General features: G+C 33.3%; 2 protein-coding genes across 3 annotated transcripts; both read right to left on the reverse strand.

The window, feature by feature from the left end:
• Positions 1 to 1788: 1788 nt before the first annotated feature.
• LOC145045523 (transmembrane 9 superfamily member 7) lies at positions 1789 to 6320 on the reverse strand. 2 transcript variants are annotated; one of them, XM_078993846.1, is made up of 7 exons: positions 6148 to 6320; positions 5061 to 5225; positions 4830 to 4939; positions 4619 to 4727; positions 4414 to 4526; positions 4163 to 4313; positions 1789 to 3282 (listed from the first exon to the last, which is right to left on the reverse strand). In XM_078993846.1, exons 1-7 carry the CDS (start codon positions 6259 to 6261, stop codon positions 2125 to 2127), a joined length of 1920 nt encoding a protein of 639 aa, XP_078849972.1. In that variant the 5' UTR covers positions 6262 to 6320; the 3' UTR covers positions 1789 to 2124. The 2 variants fall into 2 exon arrangements, with proteins under 2 accessions (XP_078849972.1, XP_078849973.1); XM_078993847.1 differs by lacking the exon at positions 6148 to 6320 and having other exon boundaries at positions 5029 to 5165.
• Positions 6321 to 9895: 3575 nt separating this feature from the next.
• LOC145045524 (beta-galactosidase-like) lies at positions 9896 to 15892 on the reverse strand. The gene is made up of 19 exons (XM_078993849.1): positions 15430 to 15892; positions 15183 to 15278; positions 14984 to 15096; positions 14816 to 14882; positions 14641 to 14733; positions 14369 to 14512; positions 14152 to 14240; positions 13974 to 14079; positions 13785 to 13872; positions 12700 to 12818; positions 12446 to 12610; positions 12062 to 12234; positions 11860 to 11969; positions 11648 to 11757; positions 11437 to 11547; positions 11195 to 11305; positions 10853 to 11058; positions 10450 to 10786; positions 9896 to 10146 (listed from the first exon to the last, which is right to left on the reverse strand). The coding sequence occupies exons 1-19, from the start codon at positions 15604 to 15606 to the stop codon at positions 10036 to 10038; spliced, it is 2526 nt and encodes an 841-aa protein (XP_078849975.1). The 5' UTR covers positions 15607 to 15892; the 3' UTR covers positions 9896 to 10035.
• Between the last annotated feature and the right edge of the window lie 545 nt (positions 15893 to 16437).

The following is a 16437-nucleotide window of genomic DNA, read 5'->3' on the forward strand; positions in this document are numbered from 1 at the left end:
AATTCATTTTTTATGTCATTCAGCGTCGTGTCGGTTCTGTCGCGAAACTTCAACAGGTCATAACTTATTCGTTATAACTCGGATTCCGGCATTCTTTATATGTACGGAATCCTTGTAACATATACTTTAACTTAGTTAAAATTATTCATTCTAAATAATCTTCCATCAAAAAGTCATTTTTGACGTTTATTGTCCGTAAATTGACTAACCCTAATCTACGGGCGTTACATATACACAAACTCAACCATTATTTATTACAAATCAAAGTATATATGTAATGTACACACATGTAGATGATATGCATGTATAAAAGATTTTGTATTGTTAAAGTTTGGCCAACAAGAATGGTTCATGAATGTCCACCTTTAATTTAAGATGTTTTTTTTGTTTAAATTATCGATTCTAATACTGGGAAGAGTGGTGTCTAGGTGTGTCAAAGCCACCTCCTCCTCCGCCTTATTTTTTGCCAGCCCAACTTAGCAAATATCAACCAAAGTTTAGTGAAGAATGAGACTTAGTAGCCCCTTGCCGGGTGAGGCCTAATGTAGGGGCAGAACCAGTGTTTGTCACAATGAGTAATGCAGATGAGTGGTGTCGAGCCACTCCTAACCAAATAAAAGTAATTATTTCAATAAATAAAAGTCATTACTAGTATTTTGATAAGAACAATGATTTATTTCCTTAAAATTGAGTATGCACCAATTGGTGATGAAAAAAGTGGTGTTACACCCTAAAGGATAATCATGATAGCACATGGAAATAATTGATTGTATTGTCCTTTTTACTTGCCTCAAACAACAAAATTTTAAACATATAAACATTAGTAGTCTTTAAATTTGTAAGCAATAGATGGTTCATGACTCATTTATACTCCCTGATAGAAAATTCATAATATTAAGGATCAATAATAAAGTTTTGTAGATGATTTTTTTTTCAAAGATGAAGCGTGTCAGATTCAAACATTAAACCCATTCTATTTTGGAGTGTTAAAATCACCAAATGATCACCATTGGACCATATGACGACGGTATGTAAAGTGTAATAAAGTGGGGATGAATTTCTACAACCAAACATTAGGAGCTTGTTTAATACATAGACCAACAACGGGCTGCAATAACTGCGAACCACGGTGATGTGAGCAACTATAGCAAAAGTCTCTTAGTAGTCAATGTCATATTCATGATTAAAACCCCTTTTGGCAATTAGGCAAACTTTAAATTTGTTAACTTAACTCTACCATTTAATCGAGCTGATGTTGAGGCAAAAAAAAAATGGTTATGTTCGCAATATACACATGAGATTGTATACCTTCAACCTAATTGAACCAGCAACCCTCGTTTACGTGCCCTTTATATATATTTCTTAAACATGACATCGAAATCAACTAACTAGTTAAACCCCTATTAAACCCTTTCTATTCGACAAATAGAACCCTGCAATAGATCATGCAGAATAGATCATGATGTTTCAATAAATTAAGAAAGAAAAAAAAAAAAAAAAAAAAAAAAAAAAAGCAATTGCAGTTGCAACCAAGCGCACTGGTATCTGTTTACCGGCATCATTGTTTCTTTAGCCAAGAACACCTATAGATGAGGACTTAAACGTCTTTTCAGTATTAGATGAATATATAATTTGTAAGGACCAAATTTTCGTAACATATATTCCCATAATAATTGTGATAATTTCCCGAGATCAAATCAAGTTCAGTAGTATCTAGGTTAGCACGGTTTTAAGCTTTTTACAACTAAAACAGGGATCTATAACTAAACACACCAATCACCCTGCATATACAACAAAATAAGGTTTATGCAATTTAAGTTTAAAGCTTCCCAATACAATTCTACTTTTTTAAGTAAGAAAATTAACAACACAACAATGCTATGAGATGAATTCATATAATAAGATACAACAAATATTCAAAACAAAAACAACCAAAAAAAAAAAATAATAAAGACTAGCCAATCATACAAGTCCTTTTACGGGCTCGAAAATTTTCTAAGACAGTGCACATTTTTTCTTCATTCACCGTGTATTCTCAACTCAAGCATAACTGATAATCTCTACACTTGTTTCTATCTTTTTTCCCATTTCATTCCATATTTCCATTCCTATTTCTTGTTTATATCAATCTATCTTGACAGAGGAGTAGATCTTACGCACAAACCAGAGACATGCGTAAAACCCAATCGTCCCAGTCAACACAAAGAAAGCATACGAAGCAATCAACATGTAGCCAAAGTACAAAATCCCGGAAACAAGCTTTGTGATTTCCAGCTTAGTGAAGTAATAAAAGATGGAGTAAAGGAAAAGGTATAAGGCAGAGGAACCAGCCGTCAAGTACGCCCTCCACCACCAATGATAATCCTCACTGCACAACTGGAAGTAACACAGCACCACGGTTATCTCCGCACACGTCACTATCAATATCACAAACACAATGAACAAAAACCCAAATATGTAGTAAAACTGGTTCAACCAAATCGAGGTCAAGATGAAAAACAGCTCGATGAAAACAGCTCCAAATGGCAAAATCCCACCGATGAGAATTGAAAACACCGGTTTCATGTACCAAGCTTGCTCGGGAACTTGTCTTGGGATTTTGTTTGTTTTGACCGGGTCTTCCATTGCGGGTTTCTTGAACCCCAAGTAACTCCCAACGAATACCAACGGGACGGAAATCCCGAACCATAAGCACACGAGCGCGATCATTGTTCCGAAAGGGACCGCACCGGATGATTTTTCTCCCCAAATAAGTGCGTTGAGGACGAAGAATATTGCGAATAGAATACCGGGGAACATGAAGGAGGTTTTTAGAGTGTTTTTCTTCCATTCGGTGCCTTTGAACATTTTGTAGATTCTAGCGGAGGTGTAACCGCCGAAGAGTCCCATGAAGACCCATAGGAGGACCATGGCGGTCATTAGGCCGCCGCGGTTGGAGGGGGAGAGGAATCCGAGGGAGGCGAAGATCATGGTGACGAGTGTCATTCCGAAGAGTTGGACGCCGGTTCCGACGTAGACGGAGAGGAGGCCGGAATAGAGTGGAGGTCGGAATACATCTCCGTGGACAAGTTTCCATCCGGTTTCTTCTTGGGCTTCGTCTTGGGTGTCGAGTTGGTTGTAGTTTGCGATGTCACGGTAGAGTGTTCGCATCATGATCATGGCTACCATTCCGGAGAGGAAGAGGACTATCATTAGGGAGTTGATGATTGAGAACCAGTGGATTTGGTCGTCGTTCATGAGGAGGTAGGTATCCCATCGTGATGCCCATTTGATCTCGCTTTCCTGGGAAGAAAAAAAAATTGATGAGCTTGGTTGGATGAAATGGAATGGAATGAGTTATTCCATTTCATGATGGAATGAAAAAAACGAACATGAAAATTAACAATATGAAAGGAATCGTGTTTAGGAATGGTTCATTCCATTCCATCTTTCAATATAAACAATTGTTTTTCATTCCAATGGAATCAAAGATTCCATTCCTTTTAAAATTCCATCAAAAACCAAACACTACCTAAGGGTCTTGGATGTTTCCAATTGGGTGTGTTTGGTAAAGGAATGGAATGACCAAAGTAATGGAATGAGCAAAAGGTAATGGAGCAGATCGTTGCATTCACTTCCAAGGAATGGAACGAGCCATTCTAACATGTTATCTTTATGTACACTAGAAAACTGGATGAAATAAATTTATATAAAAAGGAATAAAAATGATATTTAATAATAGAACACATTAATAAAGATATAGTGTTAAATGAATTACATATAAAAAAATTTCATGTAGATTAAAATATTTACTATATATGTGTTTAAAAGTCAAATTTATATAAAGCTCATTACTTCAATTATCACTTTATAAAAATGTTTACAAAAATAAAATAAAATAACATGAAAGCTTAAAATATAACCATAACTGAAAAAATACTTAGTTATTTTTGGGGAAAAAATTAATTAAATTATTGTAACTTTCTATAAAAGCTTATTCTTATTATAAAATGATAATATATCAAATTTATATAAAGTTCCTATTCCATGAGAAATGCTCCATTCCATTCCTATGTGGCAAACAAACAGATTTTCCATTCCATTCCATTCCCTCTTCAATTACCGCATACCAACATTACAAAAGTGAAGGGAAAAAGTGCTATAAGTTCAATAGATAGTGTACCTTGAAAGTAACATCATATGTAAATACGACCTCCTTATCTGTATCAACTTCTTGAGGTACAGTGCTTCCTTGAATTATATTTTTTGTGTTTTGGTTGCATGTCGACAATTGAGGGTTCTTTTCATCCCAATCTTTGTATTCATGGTTGATACTATCAAATTCAAACCCAACAATATAAGTAAAAGTTTATAAAACACGGTAATAATATTTTTAAAGTGGCCATGCATAAATTAGAAACAAGATGCAAATACCTGTTTGGAGTAACTTCAAACCCAACAATTCGAGCAGAATCAGTCTCAAGATCCTTGTGAAACATGACTCTAAAGCTCAAATGATTATTGATAAAATATTTCTCCTCTTTGCTCTGTAAGTAAATGAGAAGTTAAAAATTCAAGGTTAATATACTAATACGAGACAAACAAGTGGTAAAGTTGTTATTTTTTGTATCAAACTTACCCCAGCATAGTTTCCCTTAAAACCAACACGAAAACCATGTTCATAAGTAGTTGATTGAACACCATCACGTCTTTGTCTAAGAACAGCAACTGGGAGGTTATCCAATATCCTGCAATGCAGAGTGAAAATCAAATACAAAAACCAATAAAAGTGGTTGAATCTTAAATAGATTTTTATAAAGAACCCTTGAAAAAGTAAGTTTAACACTTACATGTTAACTCGGTACTCATCGTCAATTTTTTCTTTGAACTTCTTTGAAGTTTCAGCATTAAGCTTTACTCTGCAACCAACTTTGCATGGTTGTTCCTCTCTCATAAGAAACTGAAACAGGAAATAGAAAGTTAGGTGAAAATACACAAGGGGTAAAAGTGATGTTGAATAATAGAACAGACTACAGAGGTCATGTTAACCTTGACCAGGAATTGGATGGGAAGGTCCTCACCGTGTAGACTGAATTCTCAATGCGGTCACCTCTTAGCACCTCCCCCAAATTTTCAGCACTGTTTTCAACATGCTTAGGTTTACAGTAATTCAAGTAATAGTACTCATAGGGAAGTTGTGTTTTTGTAGAAGAAAGCTTGTTGACTTTAACTTGAAGAGGATCCCCCTGGCAAGATGATCAGCAATTCGTTTAACAATTAACAAAAGATCCATAATCTTATCACTTCATATAAGCAAAGTAGCAAAACGAATACAGAAAACAACTAGCTGGTAAGATTTCAGATCTCCAAGGTCCAGTGCAAATAAAGAACCAGGACAAAAGAATGGCACATTTAATGAATTGGTAAAGTCTCTATTTTCGTTAAGGGGGGAATCTTTTTGAGTATAACAGTGTCAAATTGCCTTATATCGTAAGGCTATAAACATCCTAGTCACAAAAACATAGAACCCCCGTATTTATGAGTCCTAAAGCTATCAAGTCAATCAGATCTGGAAATGAGATGGTCAATAAAAACTCTTTGTAGACTAAACCAGTACTCACCAATGACATTGATCTGCACTTTACAAATTTTAACCATCATTTACCACTGAAGTGATCTTCACTTTACAATGACTAGCTATCACTACAAATGCATCTACCCTGTAACCCTAGAGGAAAGAATTATCATTTAAAGCATGCCACATGTTACATAAAGAACATTTACGCCTTCGTTTGTCGATAATATAAATCCGGCATTAGACAAGCAACAAGAACAGTCTAGGAACAGAAAGAAGAAAATCATTCTTCAGCATTGCGCATGCTAAAGTCAACTAATTAGATCTATCCACCAGCACCAAATCTGTGTATGACAGATCAGTGACTTGCATTGAAAGTTGAAATTTAACCTCAAAGCAACAACCCTAGATTTAAGCGCGGTTGGTACGGATCATGCACTAAGACTGAGATTTTGAAGTGAAATCAGAGCAACAGAGACAAATCCTTCGCGTTAAACATATACACAGATGCCGATTTGAGTTACATTAACTAAATTAAATCAAACGAAAATGCTACTGCTAGATCCAAAGGAGATCGAGAGCTTAGTACGTACCCTTTGAAAATCACGGGGCGCAACGCCGGGGAGATAGAATGATTCAGAAGATGAGATGAAGAAGACGATTGAGATGAATAGAGTAAACCAGATTCCACTGGAGCTCCGTTCCATTTTCGAGATCTCGATCGAGTGAGGTGGTATGTGGGTAGAACGAATCCGTGTTTCGTGTGTAGTGATATTAATATAGACGAGCTCCAAATCTAACTCCACACCTACTTTTGCTATTGCCAAATGGACTAAATTACAAAAGTTCTCCCTGGACTATTTAATGATCTTCGGTTTTAGTCCAACAAAAGATTTGCCACATGTTGAACAGAATTTTATTAGTTTTGGCCTTTGGTTATAACAATGATTTCAAGAAATAACAATATATGTTTTTGCTCACCTGAACAACTTTAATCTGTTAAAAGATATTTATTTTGATATGTTATTTTATTGGACTCGATCACTCATTTATCATGATCAACAATCAACAGATTAAATAAATATAGAAATAAATCTTATTAACAGCTATAAACAATATTATAAAAACCAAAAAAACATATTTGTTATAGCATATTATAATACATGAAAGTACAAGGACTAAGGTATGCAGATTTTAAGGATGTAGTGTTCGGGTTTCTTGAAGATACAAATAAATCTTAATTCTGTGGAAAAATCTTATATTCTCATGATTATAGGGAAAAATGTGATATAGCATATCAGAAGATTTAGGCCACAAATTTGTCAAGTGTTTATCTTTATATAGGATGCAATATGACAATTATGAATTGTCAAAACCGTAATTTACTTTACATGACTCAAGACATTTAAGCAATAACTAATTAGTTTATAAAAGCTAAGAGTCAAGCCTAATTTGACTAGCCCAACGCTTCAAATCCAAACCTATGCCCATTAGTCATGCCTTTGTCGATTTCAAAAACTAGTTAACAATTCGATGAAGGTTTATTACTCTTCATTTTTGCCATCTTGTTTCCTATATGAAACAAGTCTTAGTCTTACACATTTATTTTTATCTTTACTCCTTCAGGTTGAAAGTTCAAATTATGTTTAAAATATACATGAAATCATGAGTAATTTATTAGTAGATTAGATTTATCGTTACAAAAAAATAATATATAAAAAATTAGAAAAATAGTATGAATCAAGATAAATTTTGTTTTGATTTAGTGGGTTTGTTTTATTTATAAACTCTTTTATCTTATCATTTGACATTTGACATGTCAAAAATACACATAACTTATCATTATTTACCTTATAAGTCTAGCATCCTCATTTGTAGTTTTCCCCTGTAAGTTAAAGATGTTCTTCTTCGCTTGCTTTTTTATATTGATATATAATATAAATTAAAGAGAATGAAAAAGAGAAAACATGATGATAAACCATTTCATGTTTTCATTTATCATGGTCCGATGCCTACCACCTAGCATGTGAAACAGTGTATCGTCATAGTCGATGGAGGGAACCATAACATCGACTTTTAGTTTAAATCGGAAGTACAAAAAATAATAATTAAGCTGATGATTTTAAATAGTTAAGGTACTAGTTTTGTAATATAGTCATTTGCTACTTGCAAGTCTTCGCCTTTTTGCTATTTGGAACACCGACATAGCCACACAAGTTACCACCCAAGTCTTGGGGTTTTCTTAGCCGATAGTTGCACATCGTCAATGAATGTTTCGAAGCTCGTTGTCAAGTTTGATCGTTTTTGCATCTTTGTTGTCTCAAATAAACTTTCAAGATTCTTCCACACTTGACTTGTAGTAACATTTTTTCAATATTATCCGAAAAAGAGTAAAAGACATAGATCCACAATTTCACGATAGAATCCATTATATTTCACTCGGCACTTTCAGATGTATCTGGAGGTTTATCGTTTCATTCATCAAGACAAACACAAACACCATAGCCAATTCAGTGAGTTTGGAACATACAATTTTATGCCCGTATTCCCATAGGGTTTTTTAACTGCGGTATTGTTTGTCATTAAGTAATTTTGCTGTTTGTTTTTTTTTTTAAAATCACTTCAAACCACTTATTACTGCGACGCGCAGCACACGCGCAATACTTGGTCATTCGTAGCTGTTTGTTATTCAGAAGACTTCTGATTTAAAAACTGTTGCGTGTGTACTTGGTCATTCGTAGCTGTTTGTTTTTCAGAAGATTTCTGACTTAAAAACTGTTGCGTGTGTGCTGCGTGGCGCAGCATTAAACCAACTGCTTCAAACTTCTTCACGCCTTAGTTTAAGTTACTGCAGCAGTCTGCAGACGTTAAAAAACAAACATACATTTTATTACATGTTGCAACTGTTTGTTCCACCTCTTCTGCTACAGATGATTGCAGAGGCGGTCTGCACACTTCACGCAATTTTTTTTCGAAAAAACAAACAACATCAGTCGAGATCGGACATGTTTGGTTAGATAATGAGAGAGAAATTTGTCGCTAATAACATGGAATATATTAATTTCCCATTATGATATCTCCTTGATTAACATATAAGTACTATTTACAAATAGATATTGGGCTAAGGAAAACGGATCAATATGACGGACCGACTATACGACAATATAGTTAATACGCTAACAATAATATAGGGATATTATCCTAAAGTCATGCTATGATGATTTTATATAGTTCTTGATAAATATAAAGAGTTGTCGAATTTGGGTTTTAATTAATATTTAAACAGAATGTGATAATGATCGATGAAAAGTTCAAAAGGAACTACATATCAAAATTATAACTTTTAATGATATGCACATCACCACACATGCCACATAAGTCATGTATATGGCATGTGATATATATACCTTTATGCATTGTTATGATTTGTAGGGTTTTTTGTTTTTCATAGAACCTAAAGCTATATATACATATATATATATATATATATATATATATATATATATATATATATATATATTCAGAAAAATTACAACTTTATAAAAACTAACATTTTAACCTTCGATTTCACACCACTTTCTATCACTTTTCTTTTCTTCAATCCTTTTTTCATCAAAATAGATTCTAACAAATCTTCCAACAACCTATACTAGCTTTTTAAAAGCTTTTTTAAAAAATTTCAAAAACACCCCTTTAATTAATTATAGAAAAACATACTCTTATATATCCTTTTATGTAATTTTATATATTTCAGCTAGTTTTACCAAACGTTATTTTTTAACAGCTAGTTTTTCAGTCATCAGCTAGCTTTTCAACTAACAACTTTTTTCAACTTGTCCGCCAAACATAGTCTTAGGACGGCTAATATGAACCAAACATGGGGGGATTTTTAAGTTGTAGTTTGTAGTTTCCCTTCTAAGTGAGGTTCCGGTAATTTCCATGACCATAACCATAACAATTAACAAACAATGAGTATCTAATTTATCTTACACAATGTGCCTCGGACGGATTCAACCTTTTTGGGATTTGGTATAAAACATCAAGAAACTAAAAAATTGCAAACACAAATCAAAAAACAACATAAATTCAAGAAACCCAATTAAAAATTACCATTTTCAACCGTTTTTACATCCACAAAATAAACAAAGACAAGAAAAGCCAGAAGCTTTTACATCTCCCTTCAAATAACCAAAATGAAAACATAAGCTCATGGACTCGAATCACGAGTCTCAACGTGCTTTCCTACTAATATTACATTCGCACATAAGCGAACTATATATACACCAATCTTCAAAGTCCGTATACATTACAAGGCTCTTGAACCACAACGGTGTGTTGCATATCTGTACAACTTCACCTTTGGCCTAAGCCTATCATATGGCCGTGTAGCGACCTTGTTCGCATAACGGCTATTCTTGGTTACCAAATATTCATATAAATTTTATAAATAATAACTATAGATATTTGAAATAATTTCATCATCAACTGCAAATGGCTTCAACTGAAAGCTTCTTCATTACTTTTGGGCAAGGATCACCTCCAAATATTTCAGGTGTTACAGGTACTGTGCATGCTTGTTGTCCAACACATAACTGCAAATATTCCAACACCAAAAATATCAATATTTTTGGTCAAAACACGAGAAATAGCAACGTACTTTAACTTATTTGTTTTTATAGCTTCATGCTTTCATTTATTTCTATCACAACATTGTACTTTCAATTTCTTTATTATCAAGGCATTGTCCTACCAACAATCTACCCAATTATATGACCTGTACTTTCTTTTTCTTATTACAACATTATATTTTGAAAAATCTACCAATGCATTGCTATAATAGGAAGAAATGAAAGCAGGATGCAACAATAAACAAAAATGAGAAAAAAAATAAGTACCTTATTGAAGGCATCATAGGAGTTATGAGCATGACAGCTACCCTCACTATAACTACCACAACCCCCTAATGGTGTTCCAAAGCTAGCAAACTTTATAGATGAAATCTTCTGACCAGGGCTACATGAAAGATGAGCTTTTGGCCTCAATGGTTTGGTGACTTTACCAGAAGCTTGCATTTCATAATTCATCAATGAAGGTTGCCATTCATATATATCTGCACACACACTGTAAACCCCTCTTTTCACCAATGATATCCCATAAGGAATTCCTCCCAATTCTTCAAACACCACCAACAAGTTTCCTCTTGGTTTTAACCATGATCGGGGCACATGGTACCTAAAACAAACCATGGTTAGGTTTATGAGTTTGTTGACTATGGAAAAAAGATAGAAACTTTCTTACCATTTTTGTGAAGATTCACCGCATTTACTTAGGCATTTTTTCTCATCAAAATAACCCGCGTAGCTGCAAGTACTACAAGAACCAGATGCCTTGTATGCAGGCCAATAACGTCCAACACTTTGACCATTTATCCATATTTGACCTTTTCCCATACTGCTCATGTCCAAAGCCAAAGGCTCGTTCCCATTTGGAGCATTGAAAACAGTCTTTTAACATAAAGAAAGAAAAAAAAAAGTTAGATTTTATCGTGTAAAAGTTACAACTTTTGGGGGTAAAGATGAAGGTATGTGACAAAAAGTGAATATGATTTCAAGAAAATGTGTAACATGAAATGGGAACTACCTTGTACCATGTCAACGGTTGTCTTTGAGTCACTAATGAACCTTGAATCCACTCAACAGATGAACTACCAGAGAGTGAGTGAAGACTTAGAATTTCGCCTTTCAGGCCAACCTGGTCAAACAGTCAAAGGTCAAGTAAGAAAGTGGCGTGTAGCAAAAAATGTAATCAAGGGTTTCATTTATTTAATGCAAAAAGAAGTGATTGAGGCTCACAAAAATGAAATATTCATAAAAAATACAAACCTTATAAGACCATTTTTGCCATGTCAAGTCTCTCTTCCCTTGATTGAGACCATAAAGTGTGACTGGACCAAGAACACCCGCATTCCATGTCTCAAAATGTGGACCAATATTCTACCAAATTAAATAAAAAAAGTAAATTATAAAAATCAAAAATCCAGTCAAAATGATATGATTATATAAATATATAGATATAGAGAGAGAGAGAACATACTGGGAGACCAACTGCAATGCTTAGTAAAGAAATCTTGTTCAATCCAGCTCTTAGATTTACCGGTTTATTAAAAGTTACTTTTGGATTTTTTTGACTTCCATAAACAGTTCCTGTAAAAAAAACAAATAAGTGTCACGAAAATCACACACAATTATAGTTGCACAAAAATAATGACAAAAAAAATATCTTATTCCTCGTTTGACTCTTCTGACCTGATAGTTGACCGTTGATGAAAACATGCAAAGCATGACCTGCGGATTGGACAGTAAGTGTAGGCCACTTCCCGCTTCTTAAGAACCCTTCATTGGACCCCACCCTGACACTGAGCAAAAAGAAAAAAGTCAACATGTTAGTCAACTCTAATGAATCCAAAGTACAATGCTAATATGAGAAAAAGAAAAACGTCACACTTACTCTGTCATGTACCACAAATAATCGGAAGAATCTCTAGTGACATTAAGTTGCTCCAATAATCCAACTGTTGTAAACGAGTTGTCATCGTAGGATTCGGTTTGATCATTGTATGACTGCCAAGCAAATCCACTCCCTGCTGATGTCATCTTCATCAACGCGGTTTGTGCACCTACCTATAAATTCCATTCATTGTTAAAAATGTCTAAAATACCCTTGTATAACAATAGACATAGAATCCATATGGACCAAAATCGATGTTAATGTTATCGAAAGAATCAAACACTTCAAGTGTGTATTGGATCTGGTCGCTTTGACACCAAAGCCTTGGACTTCTTTTATAACAAGAAACAAAAATAACGAAAAATTTATATAAAATTTTCTTACCCTTGCGGTATTGTAAACGGTGTTCTTGCAGTCAGGCAGGATGCTGACGGACCATGGTGGGAGATTGTACCGTCGGTTTTGAAAGCTTACTGTCGCGTAAGCAGCTCGGTTGTTATTTGAAAGGAAAGCAGCACAGCCTCCAGTTTTGTATTTGTAAACATATGCCTAAAAAGATTACGGTTTATCGAATGTAAGAGGTGGGGTCCACTGCTGACATGGATAAATAGTATTAAAAAATTTAATGTAAATCCAACCTTTTGATAGTTTCCAAGGGTGATGATAGAGGGGTCACTGTTTATTAAAGCGGGCTCACATAGTTTTATTGCTCTATGAAGATCTTTTAGGTGTCCCCACTTAGCTTCCCGTTTTAGTCCTATAAATAGAACATGCATTGAACTTACTCTATCTATATTTAGTAAGGAATATTACGTAATGAAACAGCATTTCTACTCTCTCTCTCTCTCTCTCTCTACATGTCTTTGAATAATTGTCATAATTTACTTGCGTATTGTATTTGTTAAATGTCAAAATGAAAAGCATTAGCTAAATAGAAAACAGATCGAAAATCGTACAAATATGCATACAACCTTCTGAATTGCTTTTGTAAGATTAGATTATTATCATAAGATTATGGTTTTTAATCATATTTAAAACATTAATTATTCATAAATCATACATTCAAACAATTCGACAGAAAAATGTTTGTGGTCACACCTATTTGACTCTGTCATAGAATAAATCCATGTCCACCATCAGACTTGCTACTACTTTTTTATACAGAAAGGGTGGAATATGAAAAGAAAATTTGTGTATTACATCAAAAAAAAAGTTTCTACTTATAGTAATTGTTTTGTGAAATATCTAAAATGCCCTTTTAGAAAGAGTAGAAGAAAGAATCTTATGATCCAAAGTCAATACCATCTATCTGTTTAGAATAATGATAAAATAAGAATGTTTAATCTTATTTTGAACGTCAATAATCGTAAATAGAGACAAAAAAAAGAGAGTCGTACAAGCGAAAATCAAGAGCTTCGGTTGATATCCAACACGGATAATGGGCAAATACGTAATTTTAACTTTAAAAAACATTCCAAGAAACAAACTATTGTCATTGTCTTGGACAAAATGAATATAAAAAATGATACAATGTCTGTGAAAACGATAGTGTGTACTTTTAGTCTTTTATTACCTTACCCTTTGACTGAATAAGGCTTTAAATTATGTTAAATAAACCATACTTAACCCCGCCAACTTAATATTCAAATTTATATTAGTAAAAGATAATATCCACATGAATGCTAATATGAATTATGAAATGTAAAATAGCTTTGTAACATACCAAATTCATCAAGAGGGGCATCATAATCATAACTTGTTGCAATAAACGGGCCACCTGCAGTTCGTCCAAAATTTGTTCCTCCATGATACTGTCAAAAATCAAAATACAACAAAAGAATTAATTTCAATGTGATATTTTCAAGTAATGAAGAATTAAGAAATAAATTAGAAGAAAAACATTTTTATTTACCATATAGTAATTAATAAAAGATCCACCACTTTGGATAAATTTAGCAACTGAATATGCCAAATCTTCAGCTGGTCTATAAGGAACCGCACCTCCAAACTCAGTGAACCTACATTTTATTTTATATAATTTAAATCAACCAATAAATTTGCAAAAATAATATCATGTTGAGTGAAATTACCATCCTGTCCAAGCTTCTGTCCACATTTTGGGCTTGAAATTTTTGTTGGGAGAGAAATAGTCGCAGTAAAATCCATTACAAGTATTTATCTGTCGTTAACAAAAAAGATGTAATCGTTATTGAATTATAAAGCCAAAAAGGGAAAAATTACATATTTATTGCATTAATATGTTTTTTTACCCTTTAAAAGAAAATACAATCGGGTCGGGTCACTTACAACTGGATCAGGGGCATCGTCTTGCTTGCACATGACCCATGGAACTCCGGTTCCTAGACCCACCGCCATGGAAGCCGCCCATTTTGTATAAGCTCGAGCCGGAGCTCCAAGTTCATACTCCAACGGTCCATATTCATTCTCAATCTGTCACAGTAATTTTCGCTATGAATATACAAAGATCGTTTCACAGATTTTCGAAAATTTTAAGATTGTTTTATAGATTTACGAATATTTTAAGGTAAAAATGGAAGCAAATGAGTAACTTTAACTACCTGAGATAAAATAATTGGACCACCTTGCGTCTCGTATAATCTTTCTGCTTTCATCATGTTCACTATGTGCCTTGTGAATTTTTCCATAGCAGCCTATAATAGTAAATATAAATATATATGTAATCATGTCATTACATGATATTTGGAAGAAAATTTGGGAAATCTTGGATTTGACCTTGAAAGGACCATTATCTGTTCTGAAACTGATTCCTGGAACATATTTCAACCAAACAGGAAAACCCCTGAAATTGAAATGACAGACAAGTGTAATTTACTTGTGAAATTGTTAAAAATTACAAGTAAAGATTTTACTATTTCTGTAATAAAAGAAAAAGTTAATTACCCAAAATTCCATTCAGCACAAGCATAAGGACCAACTCTGAGATGAGCATAGAGTCCAGCTTGCTTAATCAGCTTAATGAACTTCACCAAATCATACCTATCTTCGAAATAATACTGGGAAAAAGAAAAGAAATCTTGAAATTAAGAAAATGATTTAGTAAATTAAAATAAAATATTATTTTATTTCAAGAAACACTTACTTGACCAGGTTGTGGTTCATGTCCATTCCAGAAAACATAAGTTTGAATCACATCTAACCCTCCTTCTTTTGCCTTCTGGATAAGATCTGGCCACATCTGAAACAACAAAGTATATAACAAAAAGATTCAGAAACAAGGTAAATAATAAAATCCCAGAATATGATTCTAAATAGAAAGATGAAACTACAAAAGGGGGAAATTATATAAGAAACTCAGGAAACACATGAAGTGCATTGATGAGTTGTACCTCTGGAGTGCTTCTCGGGTAGTGAATGGATCCAGAAATAAGAATTTTTCTTTGGCCATTAATGGAGATAGCTTTGTGGTCGTATGAAACAGACCCGTTACAGAAACAAACCCATGAACACAATAACATCATCAACAGTAAATTAAACTTCGGCATTTTAACAAACCCAATATCCATCAGAAATCTTCGACACAGAGAAAAATCCTGTGTTTTTTTCCCTTATAAATTAGCTTTTATGCCAATTTCTACTTTGCTCTTTCTTGCTTTCTGTATATTAATTTAAAGAAAGATACCAAGAAACACACAAACATACACTAAAAATCGTGTAAAATGTGTGTTTTTATGGAGAGACTAAAGAAAAGATTCTAGTTCTTTGTGAACTTTTGGTTCTTTGTATAAATATTTCAGGATAAAAGGGTAGTGGTGATTGGTGAGTAATGAGAGAGGGGTGTGTGAAAGATTTGAAAATTTTGTGTGCTTTGGAGCTGCATTTAAGCAAAGAAAGATTGGGTTGTCTGCAGCGAAGAAGGAGGGTCCTACTTTTCGGTCGTGGTAACGCGGATTCATTGGATTGTAAATTTAAAAATTTCTAAACAAAGTAACAAATTATTCGGTAGCTGCCTTAGTTCTAAACAATCTATATATCTATAATCTATTATAATATTACTCGTTTTTTTAATAAAATATTTCAGAAAATGTAACAAAATTTTTTTGATTATATTTTTTCAATCAAAACATGAAAATGGGTATATGTGTGAACAAAAATGAAATCGAAAAAATATTTCAAACTGAAAAGATTTTTTGTTTCGTCATTTAATTTATACCAAAAAATATATAAAGGTAAATAAATAAATAAATAGATTATTGTTTTTTTAATATACGTAAAATATTTTAATAGAATATTAAACTGTAAATTTTCAAATAAAATTATTGAAGTTTTAAAATATTATAATATTCTATTATTAAAATATTTTTATATTTTATTAGAATTGTTTGAATATATATAAT

This window comes from Lactuca saligna, chromosome 5, assembly GCF_052625555.1.
Source record: "Lactuca saligna cultivar CGN05327 chromosome 5, ASM5262555v1, whole genome shotgun sequence".
NCBI classification, from domain to species: Eukaryota; Viridiplantae; Streptophyta; class Magnoliopsida; order Asterales; family Asteraceae; genus Lactuca; species Lactuca saligna.